Here is a 19957-nt window from a genome sequence, read left to right on the forward strand (position 1 = left end):
AGTTGGGTTATAAATAAACCTAACCTGGGTTATTTCAACCCAGATGAAAACCTGCCAATTTTGCCTCCTTGTGGTCCTCATATGTAAACTAAGGTGTGTGGTAATCCTTAATGAGATGTGTGGTTTATAGAGTTGATGGTGTAGTTAAAATATGTGCTCAGATGACTAAGTATGTGTCTGTCACCTTTTGATTTGAGGTAAAGTTAAAACACACAGTTATTTTTGAGAACTATTATCAAAGCATTGATATATTTATCTCTGTGCTATATTATTTCTATACTTTTACAAGTACACTATGAATTAAAATTCCTGTGTCTAATAATTGATGGTGAAATGGCTGACACTTTTTTTGGATGCGGCCTGCAACTGAATTTAAACTGGATTTTTCTCATTTTCTTTTCACTTTCTTTTTCTTTAATGCTGCATTTGCTTTAAAAAAATAGAAGTGCTTAAAAGGTTTGTCACAATGATGCCATTCAAGAACCATTTTTGGTTCCTCAAAAAACCATTAAGTCAAAGGATCTCATAAGAATCATTTCCCACATACATTTTAATATTCTAAATAAAGTTTTGTAAAACAAAAAAGTTCTTTGGATGTTAAAGAGTCATCAAACCATTCAGCCAAAAAATATTCTTAATCTATGGCATCGTAAAGCATCTTATTTTTAACCCTGTCATATTGTTAGAGCTATTTAATAAATACATTGAATTGACCGTAAGATGTTTGTATTAAGGACTTGATCAACCTTTGTGTGTGTGTGCGATTCAAGTGGCTGCGTGGCCCAATATGTGTTTTTATTCCAAAAAACACTTCCGTTTTGCTGCTCCAGATGAGATTGATGGTTCAACTTGATGTTGCATGCTTAGCTGAAACAAGACCCCACAAAAATTGAGAAAGAATATGAGACTTGTACTTCTATGGCAATGGTATAAGTGTTTTCGTGTAATGCAAGAACTCTCACAACATCTGTTTTTCCTAAAGTGGTCATTTTATGAGATTTTTTAACACTCTGGGGTGCCACAAACTCTTTATTTTTCAATCACTCCGCAAAGAGACTTAGATTACTCTGCTGATTTTGGACATACAGATATGATGTATACATCATTTAAAACGTTGAAGTTTCTAGTTTTTGTACACTCCCAATAAAAACAGAATTTTGCGCTTTTCGCAAAATTAAGAAAATAAACATGATGTGCTTTTTGTTCTTTCTCCCTCAGTGAAGTCCTAGAAATGCGTCACAAAAATTAACTGTAACTTAACGAATACTTGTCATAGAAACAAAAGATAAATGTCTACATAATGCTTGGAATGTCAGCTTTTAAATTATTTAAGTGAGATCAAAAACAGATATTGTCATTCGGTGTAAACTGTATGAAAATCAGGAGAGGTACCGTCTTTCTCCTGTTACCTGTTTATCTGCAATGAGATGAGATCGCAACACCCCCGCGCCATTGAAGTGAACGAGCAGAGACATCCATATGCATAACTCGTGCCTCCTGCAATCAATGGATACACAATCTACGATCCAGTCTCTTCATTCCTTGTTATGCTGAGTTGTTTCATCCGATTGCACCAAACATGACACCTACATCCTTATTTACTTGCATATGTGCTGTCAACAAATCATTCTGCCTACTCATTCACATAAAACAATATATTGATTTAGAAATTGTAAGACACTTTTTGTTTAGAGGGGCCGTATGCGAGAATGATTGATTGACAGCTGGGCAAACAAAAGACTCGCATAATGAGCTGCATAATGAGGCAGGAATGTGAGAGGGAACTACAGTAAAGAATGTGAGGAAAAAATAAATGTATACATGTTTGTTTGAGGTTTATTAAGAAGTTAACAATATAATAAAAATAGAAATGAAGGTAAGTGGGACATTTTCAGTTTATTTGGAAACAAACCCTATTCAAAAACTTAACTTGTATAAACTAAGAAACTGATACACAACAGAGCTGTAAACTTCATGTGGCTCATGTTACCATATAACGTTATGTCCAAAAAGTCTGACTTTGTTTTTCCACTTCAAAGTTTTGTACTGATGAGAGGGATGCAGACCTGTAAGAGAGTTATAAACAGCTTTTAGCATAAATTGTCCACAGAAATACCACATAATCTTACATACCGGTACATAACTGATGAGTAAATATCACTGATAGCACTACATTCAGATAAACTATCATGTACATAAACTAAATTCAGAACATCTCAGATAAACATCTGCAGTGATTAGTTTTATAAAAAGCTGTTTTCAGATGACTGTTTCAGATGCCCATCAACTGATCATCTAGCTTCTGTTTTTAACGCGTTTCTGTAAGCGCGTATGAACTTTAAAAACACATCGCATATGGTGACCATGTGCGGGAGTACTTGCGCTCCGCGTAATTAACGCGGCGCTCATATAAAACAGTGTCGCGTTTAAATCACAATGTATGGAATTTCGTTGCATGTAAACAATATATAAAAATCATATTACTGCCATAATCCTGCCAGAATCTTGTCATGTTTAGATTCTAGTCTCTAGTGGCAGGGTTCTGACAGTACCATGTTATGTGTGGGGACACGTGGCTTTGGATGTGTGTTTCCAGTCACATGTTTCAGTGTCTTGTCTCTTTTACCCCGCTTCCTTGTCATCTTTGACTATTGGTTTCACCTGTTGTCCTCATCATTTGGTCCCTATTTAAAGTCCTTGTTTTCATTGTTCTATGCTTGTTCGTCTGACGTTATTGATGTTGATACCTGTGTCAAAGCCTGTCGTTGTTTAATATTTCCTGTGAGTACCCAGTTTAGTGTAGTTCTAGTCTAGTCTTCTGTCATTTGTAAAGTACTTTGATAGTCTTGTGTCTAGTCCAGTGTTAGTTTATTGTAGTTTATATCCTGTCTTGTTTTGCCCCATTGTGGGTTTTTGTTTTTTGCCCCTGTTTACTGTGTTTAACACTTTACGGCAGGATTCCCCAAATCTTACCCTGGAGGGCCGGAGCACTGTACAGCATGTAACAGTTTTCAGCCATTACATGAGTTCACACATCCTTGTTTGTAAACAATGCAAAAGTTTTGCAGTCTGATTAGGTCGCTTATAGGCTGAACTGCACAAGCCATAAGCATATTACATGATAGCAAATATAAATAAAGATAAATTACTTACATCATAAATATATCCACATCCAGTGCATCTTCCATTGTTCTTCTTGAGTAACGTTAAAGCTAAACGCTTCTCTTCCTCAATGTCCAGACATAAATGAAGATCTTCCTCACGTGTGTGTGTAAAGTTTATCATCCAAACATGTGGTAAAGTCTTTAAATCTGATCATTTTTTTATGCTTTGTTTGTTATTGTTTGAACTGTTCGTCTGTTAATTACCATCTGAACAGCGGGTGCTGCCTGTGGGCGTTTCCACATTAGAGATGATGAAGTCAGCCAGGAAAATCAGTACTCTCTTTACTTCAATGCAGATTATATAAACAGACAATTTTGTTTTCGATTATAATTAGCTTGTTTAAAAGTAGACATTTCAGGATTTCTTTGGATATGTGAATCATGTTTGTGTGACGAGTATTCGGTAAGTTTTAATTGAATTTTGTAACGTGTTTTGAGAGACAGCTGGCAGAGACAGAAATGTCTGAATGTGCACCCTGTTTATTTTCTTTATTTGACAAAGACACAAAGATTTGTTGTTATTTTGAATGTACACAAATGAAAGAAGACACTTCACAATTTCAAATGATGTCAAACATGTAAGTGGTATGATTATTAATGATGGAGTATTTTAAGTTGATTCTGCTATGATAAGGAGAAAACACGTCAAAACGTGGCGCCGCGTTTTGGACCCCAGGGGGTTAAGGGGGGGTATTGTAATTCATCTCGCTACCAACCTTACAAAACAGGCGAAATCTGAAAAAACTAATTTTTCACATTTTCTAGGTTGGTAGAAGCACTGGGGACCCGATTATAGCACTTAAACATGGGAAATGTCTGATTTTCACGCTATGACCCCTTTAAGTCATGTTTAAGTCATTTAAGTCATTCTCGCATAACTTTGAAATTGTTACTACGGTCATCAGGTGTGGGGTCTCACGGCCTGGTCGAATCTTCCACTGTGTGCGTTCTGATGATTATGTTATTAAAAATTACTGCTCTTAACGTCTGTGGTCGCCCATTGGTTAACATTCGAAAATCATCCAGAGTGTTCCAGGCCTGAGCCCCAAGGTATTGTAATGAAATAGAAATCTTGATATGTTTTCTAAACAAATAGCCCAAACAAATAAAGCGATGCACTTTACACCGCATTCAATCCTTATTCAACATTTCTCCTGTCCAATCCAAGTCTATCTCTTAGTCATTGCCACTTTGCATGCTGCCCCGTCTGCTGAGCTGTAACTGTAAGAAGCCAGTCCGGTTTACAGTTCTTTTCAATGAATTGCGAAATATAGAACTGGAGAAGCAATAGATGACCGGATCCAGAGTGCTGTTTAGATAGGTGAATGCTATGGACATAGCAAAAAACTGAGAGGTCAGATTGTAAGAATTGCAGTAAGCTTCTCCAAGAGCTTTTAAACGAAGGGCAGTCAACCCTGTGGCAATGCTGGGAAAGAAACAAAAGATGAAAACGCCAACGATAACCAGGACGGTCCGAATCGCTCTTTGTCCCTTCTTGTCTTTGTCCATCTGTCGAGAACGAAGGATGCAGGCAATACGCAGGGAGCAAAAGATGAGGAGTATTAGAGGCACGAAAAACTCGAAGCTAAACACAGCATAATGCAGTTGGATACCTAGTGAAGGGTTTTCATAATTACTGAAACTTCTGCAAAAAGAGTTGTTGTTCTCTGTGATTAGGAGGTTGTTGGCCAGTAAAGGGATCCTCAGGGCTATCACAACCACCCAGATGAAGCAGGCAACACAGGCTGCTTGTTTTGAAGTCATGTGATTGATTACGTGATGCGGGTGGACCACTTTAAAATAGCGGTCGAAAGCCACGGCAGTCATGAAGGCAATGCTTGCTGATCGGTTGACAGCTAGCATAAATAGATTTATCCGACACCAGGCGTCGCCGAATACCCACATTTCACCACGTATGAAGTTGTCGATGCGGAAGGGTAGACTCAAGAGGAGCAGAAAGTCAGACAAAATAAGATTGAACAGGAATGTGACATTAGCCCTCCAAGACTGCATATTTCTGCAAAAAATCCACAATGCCATAACATTGCCAGGTAGACCAAGTAACAACTCGATGATCAGCACGGTGGGAAGAATGTTTGTAACCAAATGTTGAGTTGACACATTGCAGTGATGTTCAGTGATGTTGGATGTCATTGTAGTTTCTGAAAATACAGTTTAAAGTTTAGTTTTAACACAGGATTGTTGTTCCTTGTTTAAAATGTCAGTGCAGAAATGTCAGTTTAGCACAAAATGGCATCAGTTACAACAATAGGTAGAAGTATAATGACATAACTTTTTCAAGTACGGACGAAATGTAGAAATAATGGTTGATATGCATAAGGTTTGAAGCATATGAGGAAGCATACCTTTATCTTAAGCCCGGAATACACTGCACGACTATTGGCTGTCCCAGACGAAAGATTGCCATCGTGAAACTATCGTTGCGATTTCGGTGATCGTGGCTCTCCATCGGTGGTCCTATGTCGTACAGTGAGAGAGGTTCCAAGACGGCCGTTTTCCCAGTCTTGCGTCCAAAGATAGCCTACGATAGTTTTCTGACAGTGTCAGAAATTCGGCATGATCACCGCACAGTGTGTTTGCTGCTACGACCTGCGCGCCAGTATTTGTTTACCACGAGCGCATGCTGGTGACGTTGCGCAACGTGTGACGCTGCTGCGGAAGCTTCCATGTCATCATCGTACAGTTTACATGCCTCTCGTACCCGAGTTTAAACGATCCATGTCGCACAGTGTGATAAGGTAATGATTTTATAAGAGGGCAAAAATCGTGCAGTGTATTCCGGGCTTTTGTGGCAATTGCAAAAGGAACAGTTTGGTTACACTATTTTGATTGTCCACTTCAGACTTTCTACTAACTACAGTATAAGTAACTTTGCAACTGCGTAATTATCATTTGATTATAAGTAGACTGTTAGAGGTTGGGTAAGTAGAATAAGTTGACATGTAGTTGCAAAGAACTTATAGTTAGTATAATGTCTTTAGAGGGGTCATGCTAGCAGAAATTAAGCAGACAGTCTACTAATACTGTAATGACTGGTAGTTGACATTTAAGTTGCAAAGTTACTTGTAGTTAGTAAAATGTCAAAAGTTAACTATCGAAATAAAGTGTTACCAACAATTTTAGACTAGACTAAGTGATCATGCTGTGCAACCAAACCATCTACCATAAACTAAATATCTACCCAAACCACTCAATTTAAACCGATTCCACAAACCCCAAACACCTCAAAACTGATTTTTTTCCCTTTCAGTCAGTCACTACCACGTCACGTTGTGACCAACGAATTGGGAACTCGCTTAGAGAGACCAGTCTGCTTCGAGAAACTTCAAAAACACCAATGAACTTGACATGCAGGTATTTGCATTTGCCTAACGAGAGGCAGGTGCAGTACCAAATCAGCTTTTTCCGCTTTGTAAACCAGTAGTAATTTGCATATGAGAAGCTCTCTCTATCCTGCTCGGAAAACTCTCTATGTGTCTTAGTTGTTTGGATGGACAGCACCACCTCTTTAATTTACTGCTTTTGAGTTGAGTGTGTTCGTTGCCTTTCCCCTGCATGCTTCATCAGCTCATCACAACATCTAAATAGTGAATTTCCCTAAAAGAGCAGCAATAGTCTGAACTTTCGTCTTTTTAAAAGACACACGTTCCCTCGTGTCATGGTTGTGTGCGTCTTTTTAAGGATGACATTCTGGCCATGTGCTACTACTGGATATGGCACGTACATGAATCCTTGTGACGGACAAGATCGCTGTGTCTTGTGCCTGGGTTAGAGCACGCTGAGACGGTGTTTCACGTGGGATCATGTTCCATATATGAGAACATGTGCCTTGTGAATTTGTGCAGTTGGGCGGCGTTTCTCCGGAAGCGCCACCCCCCTCCGTTGCAGACCGGCGCTAAGAAAGCAGCCATGAAGCTCCGGAAGGACAACGTGCATATAACAGTGCTGAACCGCTCTGCTGGCACAACCAGCAGCTCTCAGCACCCTGATCTGCAGCCTGAGGTTCCAATGGAGACAGGGGTTGCGTGTTCTATGACACCCTTGGAATCCGTCGGTCCTCCCGAGGACTCAATGTTTGTTGTAACATCGGAGGGGGGCCATCAATTTCGGACACCGACTCGAATCTGCTCCCTCCTTCAGGTAGGGCTGCAGAGCCTGCGCTCTACCCTGAGTTGACTGCCATGCTCACTCGGGCAGCCACGCCGTTCGGGTTAAAGTTGACACAGCCTCCACCACCCAAACCATTGCGCTTAGATGACTGGTACTTCGGGACTGCTAGAACAATGCAGTTCCAACCACCAGTCCCTGAGGTGCATTATGAGTTGACACAATCCTCCCAGAACCGGTCGTATCAGCCATCACCCCTCACCTCTCTTGACGGTGGGGGGCTAAGGGTTACACTGGTATCCCGAGAGTGGAGCGGCCTGTTTCGATGCAATTTTGTTCAGCTGGTTTTAAAGAGGTGCACGAAGGCTAAATCCTTCGCACCCTCTATTCCTCCTTGGGACCTGTCTGTGGTGATGAAAGCCCTCCAGGTCGCCCCCTTCGAGCCTCAGCGTACTGCGAGTATCTAGTTTTTTTCTATGAAACTTTTAAGGCTTTTCGCATTGGCGTTAAGAGGATAGGGAATCTCTATGCATTTTGGGTCAACAAATGGTGCCTTCAGTTTGGGCCTGCTGAATCAAGCGTAACTCTGTGACCCAGGTCCGGCTATGTGTCCAAGGTTCCCATCACTCCATTCAGAGACCAGGTGGTGAACCTGCAAGCGCTGCTCCTTAGGGTGGGTTCCGCAGCATTTCCTAGTTCCGCCCAAGCAGGCTTCGCTTCCCAGTTTGCCTAGTTCACTATCGTGGGTTTAGGAACAAGTAGTGACCGGCCTTCTGCAGAAAGCCCTAGTTACGCCTCTTTAAGATAGAAGACAGAAGGTTTACGCAGGCACTGGAAGTGTCAGCTTCAGTAGCGCTTTGGTAGGGATTCCCAATTTGTTGGTCACGACCTGATGTCGTAGTGACAAACTGAAAGGGAGCGTCTTGGTTACGTTTGTAACCCTCGTTCCCTGAAGAAAGTGAACGGAGACGTCACGTCCCTTGGCCACAGTTTGCTGTTCCACTGCTGATACTGGCCGGGCACTGGATGCTCTGCTTTCTAAGCAAAAATAGCTGATTCTGTACTGCACCTGCCTCTTGTTACGACGTGACGTCTCCATTCCCTTTATTTAGGGCACGAGGGTTACACACGAAACCAAGACGATTTGTACTCAGAAGCTAATTAATTGTCAAACCCCTACATTAAACAGTTGACTTAAATTTTCAAGGCAATTTATTGCACAGCTTTTTTAAGCCTCAACTATAGAGTGATGTATTTCACCTAGCTTAATTTACTGAATAATGTCAACTTTAACCATCAAGTTGAACCAACTTAAACTGATTAGGAAATAAGCAAATTCCTGAGTCACTCAACTAGTGTGACTTACAGTAAGTCCTCCTTACTAAAAGGATTGCGACTGTATAAACACAATTCCAGCATCTATCCATAAAGATAATCCACACACAAATTGAGTGGAGGGTAGTTTAGTATATCCAGTCGAGCTAACCTACAGGTTTTTGGACTGTGAGAGTAAACCCACAATGTCACAGAAAAAGCATGCAAACTCCACACAGAAAAAGTCTTTGTCTAAACCAGATAAATTATTGCTGTGAGGCAACAGTGATGCACGCTAATCTGCTGTGCCACCTTTTACACTGAACACACATTGTTTGTTCAGATTATTCAGTTTGGCAAGTTGAGCAATTTTTTTGGACAAACACTTAAATATCCAGTCAACAAAATAATATTTGCTATAGCAGGATGATTATGCTTATTTCATTCAGTAAACACAAAATAATACATTGACCCCCTTAAAACAACTTATTTTATTATCTTTGTTGAAAGAAAGTTTTTTATAGTGTATAGATCATTACACAGTTTATATTTTAATATATTAACAAGTTTGTAGCTTATATTTCTTATCTTATAATTTGTAACTGTAATCTTCTATTTCATTTTAAATATGGGATTAGATCCAACATATGTCCCAAACTCAGATGTAGTTTTTAAATTCATTTCATTCTACAAGCAATGTACTGTACAACATCTCTGTAACAACACTTACCCGAGTTGACTCCGGAGTGGTTTGCTGATTCAAGAAGAAAAGTGAGATGCAGGCAGAGTGTGAAGATTATTGCCTCAGGCCAAATGCAGAATTCTGGTCTGAGGACAGCAACAGCCCAGTTTTTGCCTCACAGCACACTTCCCCTTTTAGTCATATTGACATCACAGGGGAAAATGAAGTTTAAGCCAATTCTGAGACATCCCAGAAATGCTCACACTTGCAGCAACTACCTTTTCTATCTTTTCTTTTTTTGCATATTTGTTTCTTGTTTTCATTTTAATCATGTCTTACTTTATTTCTTTGAAATGATGTTTATTGAAAATGTGAAGTAGCAGAAAGGTTTTCTGTGATGGTTGGGGTTAGGGACTGGGGTAGGTAAGGGGAATAGAATATACAGTTTGTACAGTATAAAATGCATTACGTCTATGGAATGTCCCCACAAAACATGGAAACCAGAATGTGTGTGTGTGTGTGTGTGTGTGTGTGTGTAAGGGAGAGAGAATGTACAGTATATACACCCACAGGAGTCATTCTGACACTGATATTTTTGTATACCTTCTGTGGTTTTCAGAGGAACTGGCAGCGCTTCTGTGTTATCGTATACAGTGAATGAAAGTGGATCCAGTCTGCTTGAGTGTGTGAGCCTTTCAAGCACATTTTCCCCATTTACAGTTAAAAGACCCATAATCTACTTTAGCCCTACAGCCACAGTTACCATGCTTCAGTCTGTGTCCCAACTTTTATTGTTTTGCATCCCATAATGGGGGTCTAAATGGAACAGGAAGGGAACGTTAGCGAAATGAGTGGGGAGGCAGAAGTTGTGAAAAAGAAACAAAGCAGTAAAAAAATGCATTGACAATGACATCACCAACATTTCCCACAGTAAACAGTGTCTTAATGGGATTTCAGGCTTCCATTTATTGGCCTGGGGTTGGCTTTCCAAGAGCCTGGAGAGCCAGCGCTCCCTTCATCTTAATGGCTTTTTGTTATGAAACAAAGGAGCTGTTTCTTGGCTTGCAGAAAACCTCAGCTAATTCACTTTAGGGTTACCAGAGAGCCTCAGCTTGCAGGGTTGGCAACAATGCCTACAACCAGGACAACATTATACAAGAAATGCATACTGTATATGTCTGCATTTCTAACAACCAGTGTGTTGAAATTTGTGCATAAGCAGTGACACAGGATATGATAATCGATTGTGGCTTAGTTTACTAGTAACAAATAATTCGGTAGTTATGCATAAACAACCACAAGATGTCACAGTTATGCATAAACAACAAGAAAACTTTAAAGGGATAGTTTGGCCAAAAATTATATTAAACCCATGATTTACTCACCCCGAAGCCGTCCGAGATGCATGTCCATCATTTTTCAGATGAACACATTTTCAGTTATTTTAGAAAAAGTTTTAGATCTTTCAGTTAATCAAATGTGAAGTTATGGGGTCCACGACCTTCAAGTCCACAAAATGTGCATCCATCCTTCACAAAATAAATCCAAACGGCTTCAGGATGATAAATAAAGGCCTTCTGAGGGTAATCCGCGCAGTTTCGTTGTAGAAATATCCACATTTAAAACTCTATTCAGCTAATCTCCGGGTCTGGCGCTAGCACTTTTAGCATAGCTTAGCACAATCCATTGAATCTGATTAGACCATTAGCATCGCGCAAAAAATATTTTTCCTATTTAAAACTTGACTCTTTTCTAGTTATATTGTGTAGTAAGACAGACGGAAAATTAAAAGTTGTGATTTTCTAGGCAGATATGGCTAGAACTATACTCTCAAACTGGCGTAATGATCAGTGACTTTGCTGATGTAACATGGCTGCAGCAGGCGTAGTGATATTACGCACTTCCCAAAATTAGACCCCTTGGTTACTTTCAATAGCAGGGGACTATTTTGGGCACTGCGTAATATCACTAACACTTTCTTTAGATCTTAACATAGTTGTCTTGCACATCATAAAAGACTATGTTAGCATCTGTTTATTAACTTTTAGAAAAAACTAGTGTATTTTTAGCTTTTTTGTGATATTTTTGTCTTCCGGGTTTAAAATCCATATTATGTAAATGTCATGGGCTGTGACGTGGCAAAGTACAGTAGTACATCACAGCACGTCTGTGTCATTATTATTTATGAGTTATTATTACTTTAAGCGTGTTCTTTTCCAATGCGAAAACGTTTCGCTTTTGTGTGTGTGTGCACATGTGCCTGTTCTCCATGCAGCCAGGTCAGCCGGGGGTGGGGGTCGGTCTGGGGCTCAGGACAATCACACTTGAATGAGGTTTTGTATAGTAAAGTAAAATGTAAGTGCGCCATGACGCACAATTTGTAAATACGTTGGATGATTTTCCCCGCAATGCTGTCAGAACTAGACTCACCACCCATCAACTATGAATTTGGAACTATGAAGCTACTGGAGGCAGGTTGGCTTTGACCTAGTTCTGAGGTATCATGTCCTGAGGACTTTTCCTTTTCTTCAAACATGCTATTATTTCAGTTATAACAGTTTTACTTGACCTTTTCTTGAATTAAATATTATATTCAGTTTAATTATTTCTGTAATACTGCTATTCTTAATAAATCTTAATATTTGTTACACTAGCTTATAATATCAGGTGCCCCACCCAGTCCTTGCCATTATGTTCACAGCATCCATGCCCATTTAAGTAGCATTTTTCAAAATGATAGTGAGGGAGACTGGAGCTGAAACAGACCCTTTAATGAATTGCAGTGACAGACAGCTGAGGCGAACTTTGTGCTGAACAGACAAATATGAACAAATCAAAATCACAAAATACTATTGCGATTAAAATGGCAACAGACATGTAAAAATCTGAATAGAATTAAACTCATGACACTGTGTAACCATCTTGTGTTATAAACGCATGAAGGCGGGTAAATGCAGACTCTTGTCATTAGATTTTGTGTTTTTACCTCAGACAGACAACGTCTTACAGTTTTACTTTTGTTCTGGAGATTGATCTCGTGCACATACATTACACTTTGGTTAACACGATCTGACACACACGCACACAAACACGCACGTGCACGCATGCACGCACGCACACACACACACAGTAAAGTTGCCTAATCACAGGCCAGAACATTGCAACAAAGTTGACCAAGCCACGGAAAATACCAGATTATCTGAGCATCATGTCCATGCAGAGGCAACTCAAATGCAGCATTTTCAAACAGCAAACAGGGAAAACAATAAAAGCCATATGACTTAAATAGCATCCAGCTAACATAAGCCAACTCCGTTTGCCATAAGTCCTGGAAAAGCATGTAAACTCGACCATAATCATTTCCTGCTGCTCAATCTGGTCCAAGCTCCTTAATCCTTTATTTGTACTTCAACTGAACGCCTTGTAAGGGTGATTTTGTAAGCATAAAATCATATTTTTTTCATCTCAAGGTACTTCACTTACTTTCACTGATCAGTACTGTATTTAGCCGTTATATGGCGATCTGCAACAAGGTTATTAGCCTCTGAAACGATTCAATCACATGAGGTCAACGACATAAAACAACAATATTGATTCCCTTACAACATAAGTGGGAGGGTTTGGGGCGCACAGTCCTGCGCCCCAGGGCTGATCTGAAACAAGCCAATTAGAGCTCAGCCTCAGGTCACATGTTTTTACCCTTTTTACTGACCTACATACACACTCATTTGGGGTATGCCCCAGACACACAAACATGACACACACACAACAAACTCAGTTTTGATTTTTTTAATAAATGATAACATGACTAACAGTGAAATAGCACAACTAAACTATTTTATTTTGTATTAATTTGTATTATATATTTAAATGTTAAAGTAGCTTTCTTCTCTGGTCATCTGTGGGGAGGCGGCGCACCAGTGCCCCCTGTTGACCAGCCACCACTGAGGTTGAACACTATAAAATTAAATTAAACAAATAAGAATGCAACAGTGTTAGCAGTGGGACAAAAGAAACAAGTTCCCAACTCCTGATATTTAAACCCAATTTTCTTTTATTTTTAAAAACTCTAAGAAGGCAAACTTCATGATGTGTTAGAGCACTAAATAACCTATAGATTTATCAGTACTGTAACACATGAAACAAGAAACACAACCAAAAAATGATTGCATTAGGAATTTCCTTATCATGGTTGAAAACAACTTTCTGGACCTAGACGTTGAAAAATGGTAAGGAAATAATGCAATATTTTTCATTTCAGTTCTGTCAAGGGTTGCATGCTAAAGATCCTGTAATAGTTTGGAATGAAAATGTTATCAGGGCTCGGAGAAAATCGCTTTGTTACTTTCATCCTGCGTTACTTTTGCCTCGGTTCGCCCGAGTTTCTTTAAAGGATTGTTCACCCCAAAATTTAAATTCTGTCATGATTTTCTCACCCTCGAGTTGTTCCAAACTTGTAAACATTTCTTTGTTATGCTGAATAGAAATAAAGATATTTTAAAAAACAATACTATGGACGGTTATAAAGATTTGGAATAACTTGAGGCTGAGTAAATGGCAGCAGAATTTTCATTTTTGTGTGAATGCTATTCCAGCATGGGCTACACTTATGGCAAAACTAGATGCTAATCTATACACAGTTCTCATCTCCAATTCACCTAACCTGCATGTCTTTGGGCTGTGGAAGGACACCGGAGTAAACGCACACTGACACGGGAAGAACATGCAAACTTCATACAGCCAAGGAACATTCTTGCTGGGAGACAACAGGGCTATTCACTAAGGCTGGCTAAACATGTGAAGATTTTAAGTCCGATTTGCACCCTCAGCGATTCAAATGGCTGTGTGGATGTTGCATGCTTAGCTGAAACAAGATGCCCACAAACGTGACATGAAAGAGTATTGAGAAAGATTATGAGACTTGTACAACTATGGCAAATGGTACAAGTGCTTTCATAATGTGTCATGCAAGAACTATTACAACATCTGTTTTTTTTTTCAAGTCATGTTTGATCTCTTTTATCTTGCATCACTTTGAAATTCTTACTATTGTCATCAGGTGACGGTTCTCATGGTCTGGTCGAATCATCCAGTGTGTGTGTTCAGAGGATTATGTTATTAAAAATTGCTGCAAACTTTCCTTTCGTCTGTGGTCGCCCGTTGGTTAACATTGGAAAATCGTCCAGAGTGTTCCAGGCCTGAGCCACTGTGCCGCCCCAAGGCATTGTAATGAAGTAAAAAAAGTTCTAATACAAAATTATTTTATTTATTAAGCTTTCATCATATTCATTAACTGTGTGTTATACAAAAATGCTGTAGTAAATGCTTTAGAATACAAAAGAATATGTGTGGGCCTACCACTAGCATCACCAAATTTATATACAGGTTTCGTGTTGACTTGGTTCAAACCAAAGTAGGACCAGCCCACACTTACAACATTGATGGAACCAGTGTAGCTACTGTATGTTGCACCAGTCAAAATAGCCCAAACAAATAAAGCGATGCACTTTACACCGCATTCAATCCTTGTTTAACATCTTCCTGTCCAATCCAAGTCTATCTCTTAGTCGCTGCCACTTTGCATGCTGCCCCGTCTACTGAGCTGTAACTGTAAGAAGCCAGTCCGGTTTACAGTTCTTTTCAATGAATTGCGAAATATAGAACTGGAGAAGCAATAGATGACCGGATCCAGAGTGCTGTTTAGATAGGTGAATGCTATGGACATAGCAAAAAACTGAGAGGTCAGATTGTAAGAATTGCAGTAAGCTTCTCCAAGAGCTTTTAAACGAAGGGCAGTCAACCCTGTGGCAATGCTGGGAAAGAAACAAAAGATGAAAACGCCAACGATAACCAGGACGGTCCGAATTGCTCTTTGTCCCTTCTTGTCTTTGTCCATCTGTCGAGAACGCAGGATGCAGGCAATACGCAGGGAGCAAAAGATGAGGAGTATCAGAGGCACGAAAAACTCGAAGCTAAACACAGCATAATGCAGTTTGATACCTAGTGAAGGGTTTTCATAATTACTGAAACTTCTGCAAAAAGAGTTGTTGTTCTCTGTGATTAGGAGGTTGTTGGCCAGTAAAGGGATCCTCAGGGCTATCACAACCACCCAGATGAAGCAGGCAACACAGGCTGCTTGTTTTGAAGTCATGTGATTGATTACGTGATGCGGGTGGACCACTTTAAAGTAGCGGTCGAAAGCCACGGCAGTCATGAAGGCAATGCTGGCCGATCGGTTGACAGCCAGCATGAATAGATTTATCCGACACCAGGCGTCGCCGAATACCCACATTTCACCACGTATGAAGTTGTCGATGCGGAAGGGTAGACTCAAGAGGAGCAGAAAATCAGAAATAATAAGATTGAACAGGAATGTGACGTTAGCCCTCCAAGACTGCATATTTTTGCAAAAAATCCACAATGCCATGAGATTCCCAGGCAGGCCAAGTAACAGCTCGATGATCAGCACGGGGGGAAGAACGTTCGCCACCAAATGTTGAGTTGACACATTGCAGTGATGTTCAGTGATGTTGGATGTCATTGTAGTTTCTGAAAATACAGTTTAAAGTTTAGTTTTAACACAGGATTGTTGTTCCTCAATTACATTGTCAGTTTAGCACAAAATGGCATCAGTTACAGAAGTAGAAGTATAATGAAATAACTATTCAAGTGCGGACGAAATGTGGAAACAATTGTTAATGTGCAATAAGGTTTGAAGCATATAAGGAAGCATACCTGCATCTTAGTGGAAATTGCAAAAGGAACAGTTTGGTTACACTTTTTTGACAGTCCACTTCATACTTTCTACTAACTACAGTATAAGTAACTTTGCAACTGCGTAATTATCATTTAAGTCTAAGTAGACTGTAAGGGGTTGGGTTAGTAGAATAAGTTGACATGTAGTTGCAAAGAACTTATAGTCAGCAGCGCTCAACATAAAGGACTCAACCGGTGGCCCGGGGCAAGCGTGAGAGACGCTCGGGCCAGTAAAAAGTATTATAGCCAGTGCTTCACCCTCAGTCACTAAAATATACTTTCATCAATGTATATTATTTAACATCTTGGAAGCAGATATTTACTTGGGTACAACACGACGAAAAAATGATGCAATATTTGGCACAATTTGCTGTCAGTTTACAGGTAAAGCAGAAAAGTTGGGAGCCTTTTTCATCGGAACATGTCTGTTGTATATGTATACAATTATATTTGACTTTTGAATTATTATTTTTAAAAATGTGACATTGACATTTTTTATTGGGGCCAGTGAAAATTTTGGCAGGGCAAGTGAAAACCTGAACCACTGCAGTATAAAACATTGTTTGTGTTGAGCCCTGTTGAGTATAATGTCTTTAGAGGGGTCATGCTAGCAGAAATCAAGGAGACAGCCTACTAATACTCTGGTAGTTGACAAGAAGTTGCAAAATTACTTATAGTTATTAAAATGTCTAGTTGACTATCGAAATAAAGTGTTATCAACAATTTTAGACTAGACTAAGTGATCATGCTGTGCAACCTAAATCTACCATGAACTAATTATCTACCCAAACCACTAAATTTTAACCAATTCCACAAACCCCAAAAACCTCAAAACTGATTTGATTTGTACTCAGAAGCGCTACTAATTGTCAACCCCCTACACTAAAAAGTTGACTTAACTTAAATGTACAGCTTTTTTAAGTTTACTCAACTTTTAGTGATGTATTTCACCTAGCTTAATTTACTGAATAATATCAACTTTAACCAACTGATTAGCAAATAAGCAAATTTCTCAAGTAGTGACTTAAGTCCTCTCAACTCGAAGGATTACGGCTGTATAAACACCATTCCAGCACCTATCCTTAAAGTTAGGCAGTTTAGTATATCAAATTGAGTTAACCTGCATGTTTTTGGACTGTGAGAGTAAACCCACTATGCCACAGAGAGAACATGCAAACTCCATACAGTACCGAAAGGTTTCCTGACCAAAGTCTTTGTCTGACTCAGCCCAAACTTGAACCAGAGACATTATTGCTGTAAGGTAACAGTGATGCGGGGTAATCCGCTGTGCCGCCCTCTAGACTGAACACACATATTTTTTTTATTGTTTGTTCAGATTACTCATTTTGGCAAGTTGGGTAAACAATTTGGACAAACACTTAAATATCTAAGTCCAGTAAACAAAATAATATTTGCTATAGCAGGATGATTATGCTTATTTCATTAAACACAAAATAATACATTGACCCCCTTCAAAAAACCTTTGTTCAAGTTACTTTATTATAAAATTTTGAAGTTGGATATTTTTATAGTGTATAATAGTGTTTAAATCATTACACAGTCTATATTTTTATATATTAACAAGTTTGTAGCTGATATTTTTCATCTAATCATTTGTAACTGTAATCTTCCCATTCATTTTAAATAATTTTGTCATGAGCTACATTTGGGATTAGATCCAACACCTGTCCCAAACTCAGATTTAGGTTTTGAATTCATTTCATTCTACAAGCAATGTACTGTACAACATCTCTGTAACAACACTTACCCGAGTTGACTCCGACGTGGTTTGCTGATTCAAGAAAAGTGAGATGCAAGCAGAATGTGAAGATTATTGCCTCAGGCCAAATGCAGAATTCTGGTCTGAGGACAGCAACAGCCCAGGTTTTTGCCTCACAGCACACTTCCCCTTTTAGTCATATTGACATCACAGAAAGTGAAGTCTTTGCCAATTTTGAGACATCCCGAATATGCTCACACTTACAGCAACTCACTTTCTTTCTTTTCTTTTTTTTGCTTATTAGTTTCTTGCTTTCCTTCTGATCATTTGTCAGTTTCTTTCTTTCTGTTTGTTATGTTTTATTGTACTCTCTTACCAACTTAATTCAGAACTGCTGCATGTCACATTTATCATGATAAGTTTTTATTTTTAAGGCTAAATCTATAAAATTTCATTTAACATTTACACTGTAAGTGAACACAACGTATAACATCTTTCTTGAGATCTGTTTGAAACCTGACTTCTCCCTCATAAACAAGTCTTGTTTTTCTGTTAGACTGCATGACTGCTTCTTCACACTTTCAGAAAGTGTTAATGCTAAATATTTCCTTACCACAGTTTTCTGGTTTGTGTTTGCCTGTGTGAAAGCAAGAAAGAATTTGCATTGGACTCTGTTCCCCAGTGGCGCTAGTCTTTACCGATCACTCATATGATGTTTTTATTACACTGAAAAGCAAACATTGGAGATATATTAATGGCACCATGACAGCTTTTGTTTGTCATGAACGAATGAACCTCCTTCTCTAGAAATCTAGAGCTTGCTTGTGTGTCTCTTATTTTCAGTTATTTGTGTCATTGGCCTTTAGTGCAGGGAGGAGTGTTTATCCTAAACTTGTGTGGGGGAAAGGAAACCGGACATAGCAGAGAGCATTTTAATTGACGAAGAAGTGTCGTATTCTGTATGTGTGCTGTGTATAATGCTGTATTTAATTCAGTGAACTCAATAATACCCAAATCTCTCAAGTGTGTCCCAAACATGTCTAGGCAACATCTCAAAATTTAAAAGAGGAAAGTAAAAGACCCTTGAGATTGCATTGACCTTCTGAAAACTTTACAAATCACCGGGTTTCCCATGGAAGAAAGGATTTCCATGGAAGAAAAGTCGTCAGGCAGGATTCATAATTTCATAACGGTAAGTAAATAATGACATCATATTTTTTGATGAGTTGTATCTTAAAGGCCCCAATACCCATTTTCTATCATTGGTCACAAGACGGTTTATACTGTATCTCCATGAGCACAGATGAGCAGGCCTATCTCCTCCAATACACCCTACTCATATTCCAATCTATCTGTTTACATCTCTCAATATCATATAAGAGGGTAGTATGCTTAGGGTCCACACCCTTTAGCCTCTTTATTTCTGCACAGCTCGATGAGGATGTCACTGATAGCGCCGGCTTAATGTTTAGCCATCGTGCTCTCAGGTCTAGAAACCTTGGGCACTAACAGGTACAGGTAAATGTCATAAACCCAACTGTGCGCTGTTGAGTTGAATGCATTGGAGATGAAGTCTAGAAAGTTGCTGGTGAGAAGGCAGGGACTTAAAAGTAATGGTGAGTTACAGGTGGTTTGTTTCCAACAATTCAAACAATTAACCTGAGGTATCTCTAATAGATGTGCGTTGTGCATGCATGACTGTTTGTAGACTTTATGAACTGATTTAAAGGAGTGAACACCTGCGCTGTTTAAATCGTTAAATTAAATTGTTAAATTGCATCCACAATAGACAATTCATTACAGTTAGATCTGTGTTGCTGGACAAATAGATTATCTGCTAATGTCTATGTTATGTAAGGTATAATGTATAAGGATGTGTTAAAAAGCAGCTATTTCATCGCTTAAAAACAACTTTATTTTGTGTATTTGTTATAATACAATGTGTTCGCGTAATAGAAAGAGATTCATGTGGGAGACGATAACTTGCGTCATCATTTACTTTGGGGTTTGTACCTTTTGCATATCGTTAACATGTACTAATACACACTTACACACTAAAGGAAATTTAAAAACGTGAATCGGACAATAGGTGCTATTTAAAACAACACAAGCAGTGTTAGTTTAGGGACAACACACTAAATGCGTCGTCCCAGAATTCACACATCTCTGTGTTATTATTGAAACAACACATTT

The 19957-nt window shown here is 39.1% G+C and overlaps 2 protein-coding genes across 2 annotated transcripts; both read right to left on the minus strand.

Annotated features, from left to right (window-relative positions):
• Positions 1 to 1157: 1157 nt before the first annotated feature.
• On the minus strand, positions 1158 to 9771 carry LOC129416711 (hydroxycarboxylic acid receptor 2). Its single transcript, XM_055171076.2, has 2 exons — positions 9337 to 9771; positions 1158 to 5326 (listed from the first exon to the last, which is right to left on the minus strand). The coding sequence occupies exon 2, from the start codon at positions 5316 to 5318 to the stop codon at positions 4341 to 4343; it is 978 nt and encodes a 325-aa protein (XP_055027051.2). The 5' UTR covers positions 5319 to 5326; positions 9337 to 9771; the 3' UTR covers positions 1158 to 4340.
• A 4761-nt stretch (positions 9772 to 14532) lies between these two features.
• LOC129416229 (hydroxycarboxylic acid receptor 2) lies at positions 14533 to 17972 on the minus strand. Its single transcript, XM_055170518.2, has 2 exons — positions 17813 to 17972; positions 14533 to 15837 (listed from the first exon to the last, which is right to left on the minus strand). Exon 2 carries the CDS (start codon positions 15827 to 15829, stop codon positions 14852 to 14854), a length of 978 nt encoding a protein of 325 aa, XP_055026493.2. The 5' UTR covers positions 15830 to 15837; positions 17813 to 17972; the 3' UTR covers positions 14533 to 14851.
• Positions 17973 to 19957: the final 1985 nt, after the last annotated feature.

The sequence above is a fragment of the Misgurnus anguillicaudatus genome, chromosome 11, assembly GCF_027580225.2.
Source record: "Misgurnus anguillicaudatus chromosome 11, ASM2758022v2, whole genome shotgun sequence".
NCBI lineage: Eukaryota > Metazoa > Chordata > Actinopteri > Cypriniformes > Cobitidae > Misgurnus > Misgurnus anguillicaudatus.